The 16,319-nt window shown below is 41.2% G+C and overlaps 1 protein-coding gene across 4 annotated transcripts in view; it reads right to left on the bottom strand.

Moving 5' to 3' along the window:
• Positions 1 to 16,319, bottom strand: part of NPL (N-acetylneuraminate pyruvate lyase) — a 37,789-nt gene that overhangs the window by 9,080 nt on the left and 12,390 nt on the right. For all 4 annotated transcript variants that reach the window (XM_049112139.1, XM_025430032.3, XM_049112140.1 and 1 more), the window contains exons 4-10: positions 14,523 to 14,596; positions 12,733 to 12,820; positions 9,276 to 9,333; positions 4,075 to 4,150; positions 2,405 to 2,497; positions 841 to 989; positions 662 to 708 (exon numbers count right to left, since the gene is read on the bottom strand). In XM_049112139.1, the coding sequence (XP_048968096.1) occupies positions 662 to 708; positions 841 to 989; positions 2,405 to 2,497; positions 4,075 to 4,150; positions 9,276 to 9,333; positions 12,733 to 12,820; positions 14,523 to 14,596 (585 nt within the window). The remainder of the gene's footprint in view (positions 1 to 661; positions 709 to 840; positions 990 to 2,404; positions 2,498 to 4,074; positions 4,151 to 9,275; positions 9,334 to 12,732; positions 12,821 to 14,522; positions 14,597 to 16,319) is intronic.

Raw genomic sequence — 16,319 nt, 5'->3', positions numbered from 1 at the left:
CAGGCCACAGAATTCTACTTCTCTGGCTGCAGCTGATTGGACTCAGATATGAACAGGGAGTGTTAGCCAGTAATATCCTGAGATGCCACGACTGGGCAGCCACGATTGGCCATGTGCACACTGAAGCATAGAAAATACACAAGGAGAGCAAGAGAGGGAAATAAAGAGGTGTGCAAAGAGATGCAGGGGTAGAATCTCCAGAGGACCATAGACGGAGAGCCATCTGCCATGGCTGTTGACAGCTTTGCTGTCCTGGGTTCTCATTTTCTCTGAGGCTTGGCTGCATTTCCTCCTCTTGAGTTTTATGTAATTTCCCAGTAGTTTATAATAATGTATCTTCTTCCACATTAGCTACTTTCAATGGGTTTCTGTTGTTAGCAACCAAGTAATTTCTGCCAAATTCTGTGCATGCTCTTAGCTCCTGGGCCTTACCTCTAATTGCAACAGATGCTTCTAATATAATAACAATGACTGAGTTGCTAACAAACTGCTAAGCCATACTTAATTCCTTTTTACTGAAAGACTAGGGGAAGGAAAGGCCATTTTTTGTTAGACATGGTGTCCATACAAGAAGTACAACCACATAGGCGGCAATGCCTCCATGGTGGGGGTGGGGGTAACTTTCCATTTATAACTGTTGGGAAAAATGAGTTAGGCTTACCTGCCCACTGCTCCGGTGGCTCCCATCACCAGGGCACTCAATAGTTGCTAATCAAAAACAGACACAGAGTATTCACTTTTATGAAAAAGAGTAAGAGACAAGATGCTGCTATATAAACAGCTTTACAAATTGTTCTGGAGGGCAACTAACTGGCTGGGATAGGCCAGTGGGTGACTTACCTCATCCACCCCAAAAAGGAAAGCAAACTGTCGCTGGCGATTCTGATCAACACACTGCCCGAAGTCTAAGAGATCTGTGTCACTGAACTTCAGCCCTTGGAAGGTGGGGATCTTATCCTGAATCCCATCCAACAACTCCTCGGCACGAACTGCTCAAAACAGTAAATACCTCACTAATGTGCACACATCCAGAAAATGTCAAATCCCATCTTGTAGCACCCCTCACATTTGCACTGAGTGCCAGGGGCTATTCTTTAATGGACATCACTGACCCTCACCTAGTAGTTCCTATATATTTATCAGATTTCAGCCCCAAGGTTTCCATTTCTCAAAGACAACATATGAATGTTTCCAAAGCACAACTTCTACTTTTTTTTCTTTTAAGGAAGTAGGAAGGAATAAAATCTAAAAAATACTCTTTGTGTCTCTCATAAGTAATAAAAATAATAATCCCCTAATAAGTTTCCTCTAATTAACAATCTCCTTCCTGGAGAAGCATAGTAACCATAAAAGAAAAGCCCAAAAGAAAAGTGAGGAAAGATCAGAGTAACTTCCTGTGTGCCAGACACTGAGAATACAATAGAGTACAAGGTAGACACAGTCGATGTCCTTGCAGGGCTAATAGGCTTGTGTCTTCTCATATAAGAAGTGGATGTATGTGTGATAGACAAAAGGTGTCTGCTAGAAAGGCATCTTTCATTATAAGTTAGTGTCAATGATAAAAGTGACTTATTTTTTTTTATTTTTTTTTAAAAGATTTTATTTATTTATGCATGAGAGAGAGAGAGAGAGAGAGAGAGAGAGAGGCAGAGACACAGGCAGAGGGAGAAGCAGGCTCCATGCAGGGAGCCTGACATGGGACTTGATCCCGGGTCTCCAGGATCCCACCCTGGGCTGAAGGCGGTGCTAAACCGCTGAGCTACCAGGGCTGCCCCTTATTTTTTTTTTTTTTTTAAAGAGGAGACCATTTTGCTTTATTTATTTTATTTTATTTTATTTTATTATTTTATTTTTTTTTTTAATTTTTTATTTACTTATTCATGATAGTCACAGAGAGAGAGAGAGAGGCAGAGACACAGGCAGAGGGAGAAGCAGGCTCCATGCACCGGGAGCCCTATGTGGGATTCGATCCCGGGTCTCCAGGATCGCGCCCTGGGCCAAAGGCAGGCGCCAAACCGCTGCGCCACCCAGGGATCCCTGCTTTATTTTTTTTAAAGATTACTTATTTATTCAGAGAGAGAGAGAGAGAGAGAGAGGGAGAGACACAGGCAGAGGAAGAAGCAGGCTCCATGCAGGGAGCCCGACGTGGGATTCGATCCCCAGTCTCCAGGATCACACCCCAGGCTGCAGGTGGCGCTAAACTGCTGTGCCACCGGGGCTGCCTGAGAGTGACTTATTTTTGATAAGACTGACTTATTTTGGAGCCAATTGGAACCATCTGGTGACCAGTTTTATGTTTGTGACATGAGGTGGAGTGAAATGTAGTGGGAGTTTCTTAGTGAAATGGTAAGATGTGAGAGATGGAGGGAAAGAAACATTGAGAGAAACATGGAGTGGTACTTACTCTTTACCCCTGTCAAGGCCGGAATGTGATAGTAATAAAATGGCAATGCTGGGGCGGCAGCAGCCACCTCCTTTAGGAAATTAATCAAGACATCTGAAAGAATAGCAGGAAAAGCCATGATGTGAACAAGTATAAAACAATGGCTTTCCCTGGTAAAAAATTAACCGTCTATTGAACTGCAACCATCCCTCTCAGGAGCTGAAAGTTCTCTATCACTCTTACCATCCCTGAGATTGTTACTGCAATGTCTTTGCAATTCGCTTCATTCAAAGTTTTATTTTACTTTTCTGTAGAAAGGCCAAAGTAAGATGATTGCTTTCCTACTGTACTAAAATACCATTAAAAAACTGGCATGACACATAATAAGAGAAGCTCACGGAATACTCTTATAAAAGCCAGAAGCCCATCAGTAGGACTCTTATACTCTTACCCCACAGGGGTAAATGTGGTCAGTGAACACGGGATTTTGCATTAGGATCAGAACCATCAAGTTGTAACTGAGAAAATTCTATAACAAAAGATAAACATTTGCTCAAAGAGGGAAGTTGTAAGAATAGTGGCACATCTCACAATAATTCAACCAGGGGTTGGCACTTTTCCCGTTTGGGGAGAAATCCAGATATAGCAGAAGAGAATTCATTCTAGTTTACTGAGGATTTGCAATTTCCAACATCATCTTCTGTAAGCTTTCACTGTGACCTTACTGTAGAGGATTAATAAATCCAGCAGACTCGCTTATACTGGGTAGTGGGAGAGAGAATCTTAGGTACTCCATCTGAATACTGTGATGATGTACTCTGTCCCTGATAAATATTTGACAAAATTATTATGTAGAACTCATTATTTTTCCTTTACTCTTTTTGGGAAACGTATTCATGTAAAATTTTTATAACCATGTGAAAAAAACGTTTAAAATGTTCATCTTCAATTCCCCAAATGGCAGAATTTAAATTACTTATCCTATGTTAACAATTATTTTCTACCAATAATAGATGATATTTCACAATAATTTTGATTCAATCACATTTGGCTATGAATTTATTTAATCATGCATGCAATCATGGATTATCTGTTTTCAATCCTTTCAAAATTTATATTTCTTTGTTTGCTAATCAGAAGGATTAAAAAGACTCAGTATACTTGGAAACTACAAATAGTTTCCATAGAGAAAGCAGACAAGAAGGAGAAAGCAATTAACTTGGTATTTTGGTAGACAATGGATCTTTCTGTGAAATCTCCCTCAAATTCATTAGTCACTCAACCTTGAATAGAACACATAGTCTCAAGATGCCCATCACTTACATTCCTCTTTTTTGAGAAAAATAGTCATGCTTTGCTGGACTATTTCCAAGCCATGTGACTCTGACATTCTACACAGCCAACTCGACCAGGAATGGACACCTGACTCAACCACAGGCACCTGTAGGTTGACCTGGGGCTTGGTGAATGACTTAATCAGGTCACTTGGAAAAAGAGTTGAAGCCCTTCTTAAAGGAGCCTTTTCTTTCATGGATCCAGGGAGACCAGATATTCTGGACGCTGTTGTACTGCTGCAACTGCACACCATTAGTCCATACAACTACTTTCATAAGTTCAGTATAACCAGTTTGAATGAAGTCAAAAAGAAGTGGACCATGTAAGGCACTGTGTGTTTTAGACTATCTGTTTACCTTTGTTCCATGGCTTGAGAAAGAAAGGTGCAATGACAGCGATGCCATCGGCTCCAATTTCTGCTGCATGTTGGGCCTTTATGAGAAGAAAAAAGACCATTACGGGTCTGGTCACAATTCTGATGTCTGTAGGTTGAGGAGTGATTCCCCACATCAACCAGCAATTAATTCTCCGATAAGAGCTGCATGTCCTGCAATTCTACTCAGCTTTGATACTATCTTCCTGGAGACAGAATCAGATTATGGGTTAAGGGCTCAGTCCTATAAGACTAGCGTACTTCCCTGAACTTTAGATGTCTGTCACAAGCCCACGTCATCACCTGTGCTTCTGACTGACTGGCCACCGACTTGGAGGTTCTAATGATCCCTTTCTTGGGTCAATTAATTTGCTAGAGTGGCTCACAGAACTCAGAGGAACATTTTACTTACTAGACCATCAGTGTATTATAAGAGTATATAATTCAGGAACAGCCAGGTGGAAGAAATGCCAAGAGCAAGGTATGGCGAGAGGGCTTGTAGCTTCTCTGTCTTCTCCCAAGTGTGAGTGCACCACTCTTCCTATATCTCCACATGTTGACCAACCTGAAAGCCCTCTGAAACCTGCCCTTTTGGGTTTTAATGGAGGCTTCCCGGGCAGCCTGGGTGGCTCAGCGGTTTAGCGCCGCCTTCTGCCCAGGGCGTGATCCTGGGGACCCAGGATCGAGTCCCACGTTGGGTTCCCTGCCTGGGGCCTGCTTCTCTCTCGGCCTGTGTCTCTTCTCTCTCTCTCTCTCTGTCTCTCATGAATGAATAAATAAATAAAATCTTAAAAAAAAAATAATGGAGGCTTCCCTACATAGGCATGGTTGATTAAATCACCGGCCACTGGTGACTGATTCAACCTTCAGTCCCTCCTCTCTCCACAGAGGTGTAAGTCAGGTAGGACTCAAAGTTCCAATCCTCTGATCACATGGTTGGTTCTCCTGGCAACCGGCCCTCATCCTTAGCTGCTTTCTAAGAGTCACCTCATTCACATAATAGGCCATCTTTATTGCTCTCATCACAGAAAATTGCAAGAGTGTTAGGAACTCTGCACCAGAAACTGGACAAAGACCATATATATATTTATTATAAATCACAATATCACAACCATCTTGGAATAAGTGATTTATTATATTCACCTACTGCTTAGATACTGATAGTTGTAATGAATTTCAAATTTGCCAACTGATACACCACAAGATAGCAGAAAATTAGCCAAATGTAATAATGAATGTCATTACCAGGAAAATCCCAAATTGCAAAGTAGAGACCCTGGGTGGAGGTGACCTGTGCATTTAATCTTATTCTTCAGACTTTGTGAATGCAAAAATACTTTGCTAAAGGAGACATGAGTGGTTCATTGTGATAAGTTATAACTGTGAATAGAGAAACTCACAAGTATAATTTCTCTTCTAGTGTTCAGCCCAGGAGTCTCTCCTGTCCAATGATATAATAGTCATATTTTAAAATTTATTCTAAGTGTATTAAAAATTTTAATTTATGGATTGGGAATGCAGTTGAGAAAGGTTCAGAAGAAAAAGATTATGCACATAAAGGAAGATTCATCGTACCACTATTCTGAAGTTTTCTCAAATTCTCCCTCCAAAAATGACTATTTCCTTCTGCTGGGCCTTCAAAACATTCTTATCTATTTCAAGTTAGAGTACCTTAAATCTACTACATTGCAAGAGAGTGTATACGGCTACTGTTCTCAAACAGAAGGAGTTCCCGAAGGCAGGGGTCAGATCTTAATCACTCGTGTACAGTTAGTTAATTATGGTGCTGCGCACATAGAAGGGATTTGCTGACTGCTTCAGAACATGCCCCCCTCCCAACCTAAAAGGGAAAAACGCTTTCCTCTGAGACTTTAACTAATAATATCAATCTCTAATAGATGTGATTTGCTTTCTGCAGAAGTAGGAGAACCAAAGAGAAGACCGGGATATAGTCTAAAGACCAATTGTGACATTGGGTAGAATTTCATTAACACCAGTTGGATGTAATATGTTTGAACATTTGTTTAACACTCTGTTTTGGACAAGAGTAGAAGGATAACTTTAGCTGAAAACAAGGAAAAAGGAAACAGCTAAAAGACAGTTGATGCCTGTGCCCATTCAAATATCATCCAATGGAGTTACAGCTAAGCAGATACCAAATTATGGTCTTGTTGGAAAGATTTTCCCCATAGTAGGGGATTATCTCTATAGCAGGAGATTATACTAAGATTATTTCTATACTATTCAAGTGTTCAGCCCAATGGATGACAGTCTTTCATGCCATGACAATATTTTAAAATTTATATTACACATACGCAGTTAAAAAGAGATGAAAACAAATTTCCTACATCCTACTACCTTAATTGAAAGGTCTATTTTAAGAACAAATCAAGCATAAGAAGGATAAATCAAGCCTCCAAGTCCTGATTCTAGGTTTATTACACAACCATCTAGCAATATACCTTCCCTGTGGCTTGCCTAAGAGTACTGAATTGCAATTTTGTGAATATGTATTATACGCCCCATCTCTAAATTCAGTAATCGGAAAGACAAACAAAACCCATCAAGAAGATGTTGGGGCTAGATCAAGTCACTGTAATCTTTGGAATCAGAATATATAAATTCTGAAAACATGGTTAATTTAGTAGTGGTCCAGGTATTGGGCCTTCTGGTAAACACCTCAATACTTTTGATCTTTCTTTTTTTACCCAATTCACAAAGTCCTCAAAGTCACCAGGTCAGGTACTTTTCTGCCAGAAACTTTAACTCCTTCCATTCCTGCCCTTTGCTCCATGTAATCTGCTAATCTTTAAACCTGGAGCAATCCAATTGTTTGTGTTCTTGAACCCATGTTCTGGTAGAAGATTGTAACTAGAAAGAAATTTTTATAACTTAGTTGAATGGTGGCAAGACAAATTTATGACTTCTAGCTTCAGTTGGTTTTTAGCACTTCTGAGCAGTACTTCTTAAAAAATTAACTAGTTAAGGGTGCTTGGCTGGCTTAGTTGGTAAAGCATGTAATTCCTCAAGTCAGGGTTATAAATTCAAGCCCTATGTTGGGCATATAAGCTTATTTCAAAAAAAATTTTTTTTAATGTGACAAAACCACATAAATTTACCACCTTAATCATTTTTAAATGTACAGTTCAGTAGTTTTAAATACATTCACATTGTTATGAAACAGATCTCCAGAACTTTTTATCTTGCAAATCTGAAACTCCATACCCATTATATAATTCTTTCTCTCTCCCTTTAATTCCTGGTAACCACCATTGTACTTTTTTCTGTTTTTATGAACTTGACTACTTTAGATACCTCATTTAAGAGGAATCATTTAGTATTTGTCTTTTGGTGACTGGCTTATTTAGCATAAAGTTCTTTTTTTTAAATTTTTATTTATTTATGATAGTCACACAGAGAGAGAGAGGCCGAGACACAGGCAGAGGGAGAAGCAGGCTCCATGCACCGGGAGCCCGACGTGGGATCTGATCCCGGGTCTCCAGGATTGCGCCCTGGGCCAAAGGCAGGCGCCAAACCTCTGCGCCACCCAGGGATCCCTAACATAAAGTTCTAAAAGAGGTTCACCTATATTACTACATGTGACAGGATGGATTCCCTTCATTTTTAAGGATAATATTCCATTGTATTGTTAAAAAGAAAACCACAGGACCCAAATGGAGTCCCTTATGTTAGGTCCCACATCAGCAAACCAAGACTTATACCTAACCTGACTGCAGTTTCAATTCTCCCAGGAATGTAACGTTTAAACTGTCCACATGGAATATCCTGGTCAGCCCTAGGAAATTTACTGCCAGACCTCTACTATTCCCCTTAGGAGGGCAACCTTGCTTAAAACAATGTGTTCTTTGCTAATAATCTCTTTTTTCTTGATTCCTCTCTGTCTTTAAAACCTTTCCTTTTCCATAGCCTGATGGAGCTCCCTTCTCTTTGCTAGACTGGTTGTTGCTGGATTCATGAATCACTCAATAAAGCCAATTTGATCTTTTAAATGACTTAGTTGCATTTCTGTCCTTTAATACTATGTATGTACCATGTTTTTGTTTTTTTTAATCTGTTTGGCCACTAACGGGCATTTGGGTTGCTTCCACCTCTTTCTATTGTAAATAGTGCTGATATTAGGGGGATCCCTGGGTGGCTCAGCGGTTTAGCGCCTGCCTTTGGCCCAGGGCGCGATCCTGGAGTCTCGGGATTGAGTCCCGCGTCAGGCTCCCGGCATGGAGCCTGCTGCTCCCTCTGCCTGTGTCTCTGCCTCTCTCTCTCTTTCTTTCTCTATCATAAATAAATAAATAAAATATTAAAAAAAAATAATGCTGATATTAACATGGGTGTGGACAATCTTCCTGTGTTTCAGTTTTCCTTCTCATTCTCCCGGGGCAGCGACTCTCAATTTTTACCACTCTTCACATCTGGACCCCATCTTCCATCTCCTTCAGGCCCAGCAAATGGCTTCACCTTCTGCTTTTGAGAGCAACTGAGGTTGGCTCAAGTTCTCGTTACTTGCAAACTAAACTATGTCTATACCCACCCTTACTTCGCTCAGAGAAAGAGGGACCTCTGTCTCCTATTCAAAACTCTGCTCCAGGAGTTACCACCTTGGGCTACTCATTGTGGTTCTGTGCCTGCTTCTGGATGGGGAGTTCTGAGGCCCCACATCTCATATTCCCCAATGACAGTAACTAATATATAGCAAAAAAGGTATTGAGTTTAACTTCAGCATAAAAAAGGAGCTCCTTCCCTTCTGTGGAATCAAACAAATGAACATATAAACAAACAAAAAACCAGAAACAGACTCAAACACAGAGAACACACTGGTAGCTGCCAGAGGGGAGGAGGATAAGGCGGGAGGATGGGCAAAATAGGTGAAGGGGATGAAGAGGCACAAACTTTTTTTTTTTTTTTAAGAGGCACAAACTTTTGGTTATAAAATAAGCAAGTCACAGAGATGAAAAGTACAGCATAGAGAATGTAGTCAATAATGTTGTTAATAACATTGTATGGTGACTACACTTATCATGGTCAGTGCTGAGTAACACACAGAATTATTGATTCACTATGTCATTCACCTGAAATTAATAGAACACTGTATATGTTAACTGTGCTCCAATAATAAAAGAAAAAGGAGGTCCCTTGAGTGGTCTCTCTCAGATGGACCTACATACATACCAGTTCTTGTGACTCTTTCAAGCTCAGGGCTCCTACATGAATCACTACTTGATCCAACCTGCAAAAGAGAAAACACTGTTGGATCACTTGGAAGTTTACAGTAACATAGAAGGGCTGCACCACACAGGTTTGTGCTGGTTTTGGCAGTGAACTAATATCTCACTAATCTCAATCTCAAAACTATTAAGTTCTATAGTGGTCTATTTGAAATTAATCTAATAATGGATTAAAAAAAAAGAATATCCAGAGAGTAAAATTTAAGGTCCAACCAAGTGGAATTTTGAAACCATGAATCAATTAATCAGTATTTGAAGATATACTCTGACAAAGCATTGTTTTAGCTGGTATATTTGATGGTGATATGTGCATGGAGATTGGTATGAAATGGAGGTATTTTTGGTTGGAGATAAAAATAAAGAGGTTCTTCAAAGAGTACAGCCGGAACAAGCCATATGAGAAATGAATTCACTGTAAAAAGTTTTTTCCTGTCTTGTAAGTCCTCAGAACTTGGCCTCTTATGAGAGGTTTCCTCTGAGACCCTAATATTCATCTTTGGGGTTGCTCCATGTATCCCCATGGGCAGAGGCCACAGTGAGTGACACTGGTGTTCAGAATAGGATGAATAAAACGCAGCTGTGAGTCCAGTCATCCCAACGACTCTTCTGAGGGACCCTGAAAAACTCACATGCCATCCTCAAGGGATGGAAACACAACATTCTTGTTTAGGTCTCACTAGTGAGTCCCCAGTGACTCTGACTTGTCGTGCCTCAGGTGAAATGGGCCCTCACTAAGAAAGTGATGTGATTAGGTTTGCATTTTTATTCTTATTTAAAAAAAATATTTTATTTATTTACTCATGAGAGACACACAGAGAGAGGCAGAGACATAGGCAGAGGGAGAAGCAGGCTGCATGCAAAGAGCCCAACTCGGGACTCGATCCTGGACCCCGGGATCATGCCCTGGGCCAAAGGCAGATGCTCAACTGCTGAGCCATCCAGGTGCCCCAGGGTTGCATTTTTAAAGATTTTATTTATTTATTTGAAAGAGAGAGAGAGTCAACAGAGAGGGTAGGGGAAGCAGAGGGAGAGGGAGAAGCAGACTCTAAGCTGCACAGGGAGCCCAATGACCCAAGTGTTCGGTCCCAGGACCCCGAAATCATGGCTTGAGCTGAAGGCAGACACCTAACAGACTGAGCCACCCAGGGCTATATAACCTCAGGGTTGTATTTTTAAAGTATAAGACCTCTGAAAGGAGAAAGGAAGGTTGACTGCTGGACTCTTACCAGCAGCTTTTCTGCACAATCTCCTTAAACCTTTCAAACTCCTTCTCCTGGCTTAGGTTAAAACGAGCCATCCCATTCCTTCCCCCTTCCCCCCTGCTGCTAGGTGCTGCTACAGAAAACCATCCTATGGCTTTCATACCAACCTGTCCTTTCCCAATTTAAGAGAACGAGGCTCCAAAAAGCCTTCCGGTCATCATGACTTACTTCCCTTCCAATTCCCCGCAGTGGCTACTTCAAATCTGGACTATTCTCAAGCTCTTGATTCCAACCCAACTCCTTGTTCCTGGTTGATGTCCTCACTTACAACACACCAGAAGTATAGACATTTCATACACAGACTGCCACACTTTTCCTCTTGTGTACCTCTATGCTTAGCCACATCCTCATTTATGCTTTCTTTCCAGGTGTCCTCTGAAGTTACTCTATCTTTGGTTTTGTTTCAACCTGCCACCCCCTAGACCTTCTCAAAGGTATCAGCTGTCTTCTCTCTCTTAAGCTCTTCTCCCATAACAATGTCTTTTCAGCAGAGAAACATGCTCAAGACTTCCCCACTTTAAAACAAACTACCCTTCTTTTAATCTTGCTTCCTCCTCCTTAACCTACCACTCCATCTCTCCTTTCCTTCACCAGAAAATGTTCTGAGAATGAGCTGTACTCATGCCCCCCACCCCTGCACTTCTGCAGCCAATCCACAGTTCACTGCACACTGCGTCTATTTCAACAACCCGACTGGCTCCATTCTCTCTGAGGTCATCAGTCACCTCAAACCAAGTGGTCTTCTCAGCCCTCCACCTGCTGACTTGCACAACATCCAACATTTATAACAAATTTGATGATGAACACAGCATCTACTGCAAATGATTACAATGAATTCCTGTATAATACTTGCTACATGCCAGGCACTGTTTGAATCCTTGCTGCACCATTTCTGGTGCTTTTCTTAATGTTGATCCTTAACATTCCTCATTTCTCTGTCCATGGTCTTTATCTTTTGGGGCCCACAATCTGACTGGAAATGAGCTGAAAGCCAATGCATCACCAGAAACTGTCTCTGTGGACATGCACTCAGCCTTGCATACGGTCTCAGAGTACTTGAGGTGCTCTGAAGCCCTTTAGGGATCCCCAAGGAGGTCATGGGCTTCACACTGACAATATCTGCTCTAGGCTCACTTGGCACTTACCTCTGATCTTCGCCTCCATCTAAGGCAACATCTCTCACTGCCTTCTCTCATCCCTGTTTATGCTATTTATCAGAAGAATCAGTGTTACATTTCATGATCTGACATCACCATTGGATGGCAAGCAAGCTGAAGGCAGAAACATGGTTTCATCTCCCCAGTGCCAGCACAGTGCGGAACACACAACATCACAGACAACAATTTCTTTGTTTCTTGGTGAATTGAGTGTGCTTACTGAACTGATCCTGTCCTATTTGTTTACCATGGCATGAATTGAGCATTATAACAAAAATATACCATTACACTGAAGTTTAAAGGATACCAAAAGTTCCCTAAGACTATAAAAGGAAGCACCATAAAGAGCATGCTAAGTCATATGCACAGAGATGTAGGGAAGCAAGGGCTGAAAGAAGCATCAAGTACTCATCCCGAGAGGGGAAGGGGCAGGAGCTGTTCAGAAGGGCAAGGGGACAGCAGTCTTTCATCAGCACTCCCCCTTCTCATCCCCTCAGTTCAAGGATGAGTAACCCAGGGGATTGGCTTTGTCAATAGATAAGGGGCAGCTTCCAGCTTCTAGATAGGCCTTCTGGGAGCCAGGTGGGCCATACAGTCAGGCTGCCCTTACACCCAGAAAGGAGGGGCGCTCCTCTGCCTCAGCTCCTCGCCAAAGTGCCAAGATCCTCATGCCTTGAGCCTGACCTCTGACCAGAAGGTGGGAGGCTGTGTCATCAGAAAAGAGCCATACTCGGGATCCCTGGGTGGCGCAGCGGTTTAGCGCCTGCCTTTGGCCCAGGGCGCGATCCTGGAGACCCGGGATCGAATCCCACGTTGGGCTCCCGGTGCATGGAGCCTGCTTCTCCCTCTGCCTATGTCTCTGCCTCTCTCTCTCTCCCTCTCTCTGTGTGACTATCATAAATAAATAAAAATTAAAAAAAAAACCAGCCATACTCTAGGCAGCTCTCTTGAAGAGTGCCTTTATCCTGGTAACGCCACTCACTTGTTCCGCCCTTTTGTCACCCACTCCTCTGCGACCCGGCGACGCTCTGAGACACTCAGGGACAGGCCTTCTCCCGTTGTGCCATTCACTGTTCCAAACAGAGAGACAGTTAGTGGGGCCAACCAATTCCTTTTGCTCCTCCAACACCAACACAGAAGTCAGAACTCCCTGCTTAAGAGGAAGGGGAAAGATCAGAGGATGGAATCTGGATGGGAAATGGCATGTTTCCATTTTTATCTAAAATTTTTTTTAAGACTTTTTTTTTTCCATTTTCACCTTGTTCAAAGCAGCGGGCAGGTGAATTATGACTTGTAATTACATATCTGTCCTTGCTATCAGGGACAGATAGCAAGTACTTGAATACAGACTTAGATAACTATCCTCATTTTAGGCAACCCTCCAAACACACCTCCCAGTTCTATTATTTGGGCTTGAATGGCAGGAAAACCAACACTGCCCAGTACTGGGATGTCAAAGGGGCATAAGTGGGAGTTACAAGGACAGTGGTGCATACTACAGGTCTACAATGACCTCAGGTTATAGTTTTACGTGATGAGCAGATTCTAGGACAATCTTGCCATGGTAATTCATAAGAAAACACCAAGGATATTAATATTTCTTGTTTAAGCATTCTTGCGTGGTTACTTATCCTCACAACAACCCTGCAAAGTATAAACGATGCTTCTCATTTACAGATGAAAAAGATGAGTTTCTGAATCACTAAATTTGAAACCAGAGCTGTGTGTTTCCAAAACTTTCCCTTCTAATACAATAATCTCTTAATGGACCACAGAAAGTATGCAAATGGCACTAGGATACATTACTGGGGCCTAATGCATATGGCAGCATTTTGGATCTCCAAATACTGAGCACTCAGCTGGGGTAGAGAAGCAGGGGTGAGAGTAGGAAAGAGTGTTTTTATCACTCTTTTGGGCTCTTGAGACACTTCAAGTATGCTCTACTAGTAGAAATGTTCCTGCTTCTTCCCTATACCCAGGGGAGATCTGTGGCCCTTTGGAGAATAAGAATCCGTCTTCCCTGACCATGGCTTGCAGTTGTAGGGGGACACCAAATGATTCTGTAATCAGATTCTGGTTTTGACATGTGCCCTGAACACCTTTTTGCAGTTTTAATCTGCCTTGATTATGACCTTGTACTTCCAGTCCTTGAGGGGCCCCTGTTGGTAGAATAGTAGCTTGAGAAAAAGCTATAGTGTCCAGTTTAAGGGGCCAAGCACCCAGAACACTAGGCAAGGGGCAACTCAATCATAGGTAAGTATAGTTCTCAGTCCTAAAATGTTCAAGGTCTGATTTTTAAAATTTCTATTGTCTATGACATAAATGAGGGTAATGCTGGACCTGTGACTCTTTTGTGTTCTGAATTTAGAGCCTTTCTACATTTATTGTATGAAAGGTCTGGGTGAAGACACAATAAAGCTCATTCTTAAGAGAGAGCGGTCTGGATTTTGCTGTTACTCTACCATTTCTTGGCTAAGTGCCTCTAGGCACTGTAAATAATACATCTGAGCCATAAATTTTCTTCTTTAAGTTGGGATAAAAACAATACCTTATCTGTTTTGAAGGTATACCACCAAATTAGATAATCTCTTGAGGTATTTTCCAGGTCTAAAATTGATGAGTCTACAGATTCCCAAATTTTACTTAGCTTAGCTAGGCTCAATCATAACTTATGACACAAGTCACTGTGACTCCCTAACTAGTAACCAGGTGACAGCTACTTTCTAAGGAGTGGACTAGAGATATGTAGAGAAATCTCTAAAGATGACTCACCAAAAATATTCTTCACTCCCTGTTCTTCCACAAGATAATCCACATACTGACCAATGACTGAAAAGTTGATTTCTCTAAAGGACATGGGGAAAAAAAGGTAAAAATAATGTATATTTAGTCTTTAGATTATTATTCAACCAATCCTCAAATCTATAAGTGGCTCTCTTTTGTTAATAGTTATTAAAAGTCCACCCAGCCGTATTATACTAAGCAAAATAAGTCAGTCAGAAAAAGACAAATACCATATAATTTCACTCCTATGTGGAGTTTAAGAAACAAAATAGATGAACAGAGGGGAAGGGAAGGAAAAGTAAAATAAGATGAAAATTGAGAGGGAAGCAAACCATAAAAGATGCTGAACTAAGGAAACAAACTGAGGGTTGTTGGAGGGGAGGTGTGTAGGGGGATGGGGTAGCTGGGTGATGGGCATTAAGGAGGGCACCTTATGTCATGAGCCCTGGGTGTTATATGCAACTGATGAATCACTAAATTCTACCCCTGAAACTAATAATATACTCTATGTTAACTAAATTGAATTAAAAAAAAAAAAGTCCACCTACCTAGTTTGTAAAATTCTTAGCTTACTCTAAATAACCCCTGGATTTTTCCTTGTTTGTTTTCTTTTTTCCTTGCTTTTTTTGAGTCTAGTGATTTTTCTATTATCTGTATGTGCCTCACTTAGGTGAGCAACACACCATTACTTGTCAGCAAAGGTTTTACATTTACGCATCCCTACAAGTAATATTTAAAAAGTAATTACTTAGTAGATCTTTTACCCTTTTGGGGAAGAATGATGATTGGGGGCATGGTTAAATGAGAATTTCACATTTTCCACTTGGTGAGAAGCAATCATTTTTTAAGCTTACAAGATAGGAAAATTTGATCTTAATAATTTAAGAATTTTAGCACTTAATATTTGTGACAGTCAATGAAAGCTTCAATTTTATTTGCTAGCCTTAAATCAAAGAAGATTAACATTGGAGAGGAATTTTGTTATCTCTGCCTCTCAAAACATGGTCTGTGGAAGAGCAGCATAGGCCTCTGGGGAGTTTGTAAGAAATGCGGAGTCCCCAGCCTCATACACCTACCCAGCCAAAATCTGCATTGTGAGGGGATCCCCTTGTGATCTGCATGCACTGGGCAGTTTGAAGAGCAACGAACTTGTAAGGCTCTGACACTTAAGGCAATAAGTGTATCTGGGTGGCTCAGTGGTTGAGCATCTGCTTTTGGCTCAGGTTGTGATCCTGGGGTCCTGGGATGGAGTCCCGCATCGGGCTCCCCACTGGTAGCCTGCTTCTCCTTCTGCCTATGTCTCTACCTCTTTCTCTGTGTCTCTCATGAATGAATAAATAATATATTTTTTTAAAAAGGGGCTCTTAAAAAAAAGGGCTCGTTTCGTTAAAATCATATTGATTTTAAAATCTAGAAACTGACTCACACGCATCATATAAAGTGACCTGTTCTCAATCAAAATGCAGGTGAGGATGATGGGGGATGGAGAGTGAAAATCCAAAGGAAAACTGTGGCTATGGCTAGCAGGTATTAAATATCACAGAACCCACAGTTACATCGCCAAGAACAAAAAGTACTAGTTAGCTTCCATTTACATTTTGTGGATGGGGCCAGAGAATTAAGTTTCATTTCAATCTTATTAACATCTTTTTCATCTTATTGTATTCCTTGACAAACAAACAAAAAAATCAATCTGATGCATATAAAAACAAAAAAAAATCAAAAGGTAGTTATCACAGGTAATAGGAACAAGAGAGATAAAAGCAAAGAATGCACAGGTGATCA

This window comes from Canis lupus, chromosome 7 (genome assembly GCF_003254725.2).
Source record: "Canis lupus dingo isolate Sandy chromosome 7, ASM325472v2, whole genome shotgun sequence".
In the NCBI taxonomy this organism is placed as follows: Eukaryota; Metazoa; Chordata; class Mammalia; order Carnivora; family Canidae; genus Canis; species Canis lupus.
This window is presented reverse-complemented; position numbering and strand designations above follow the sequence as displayed.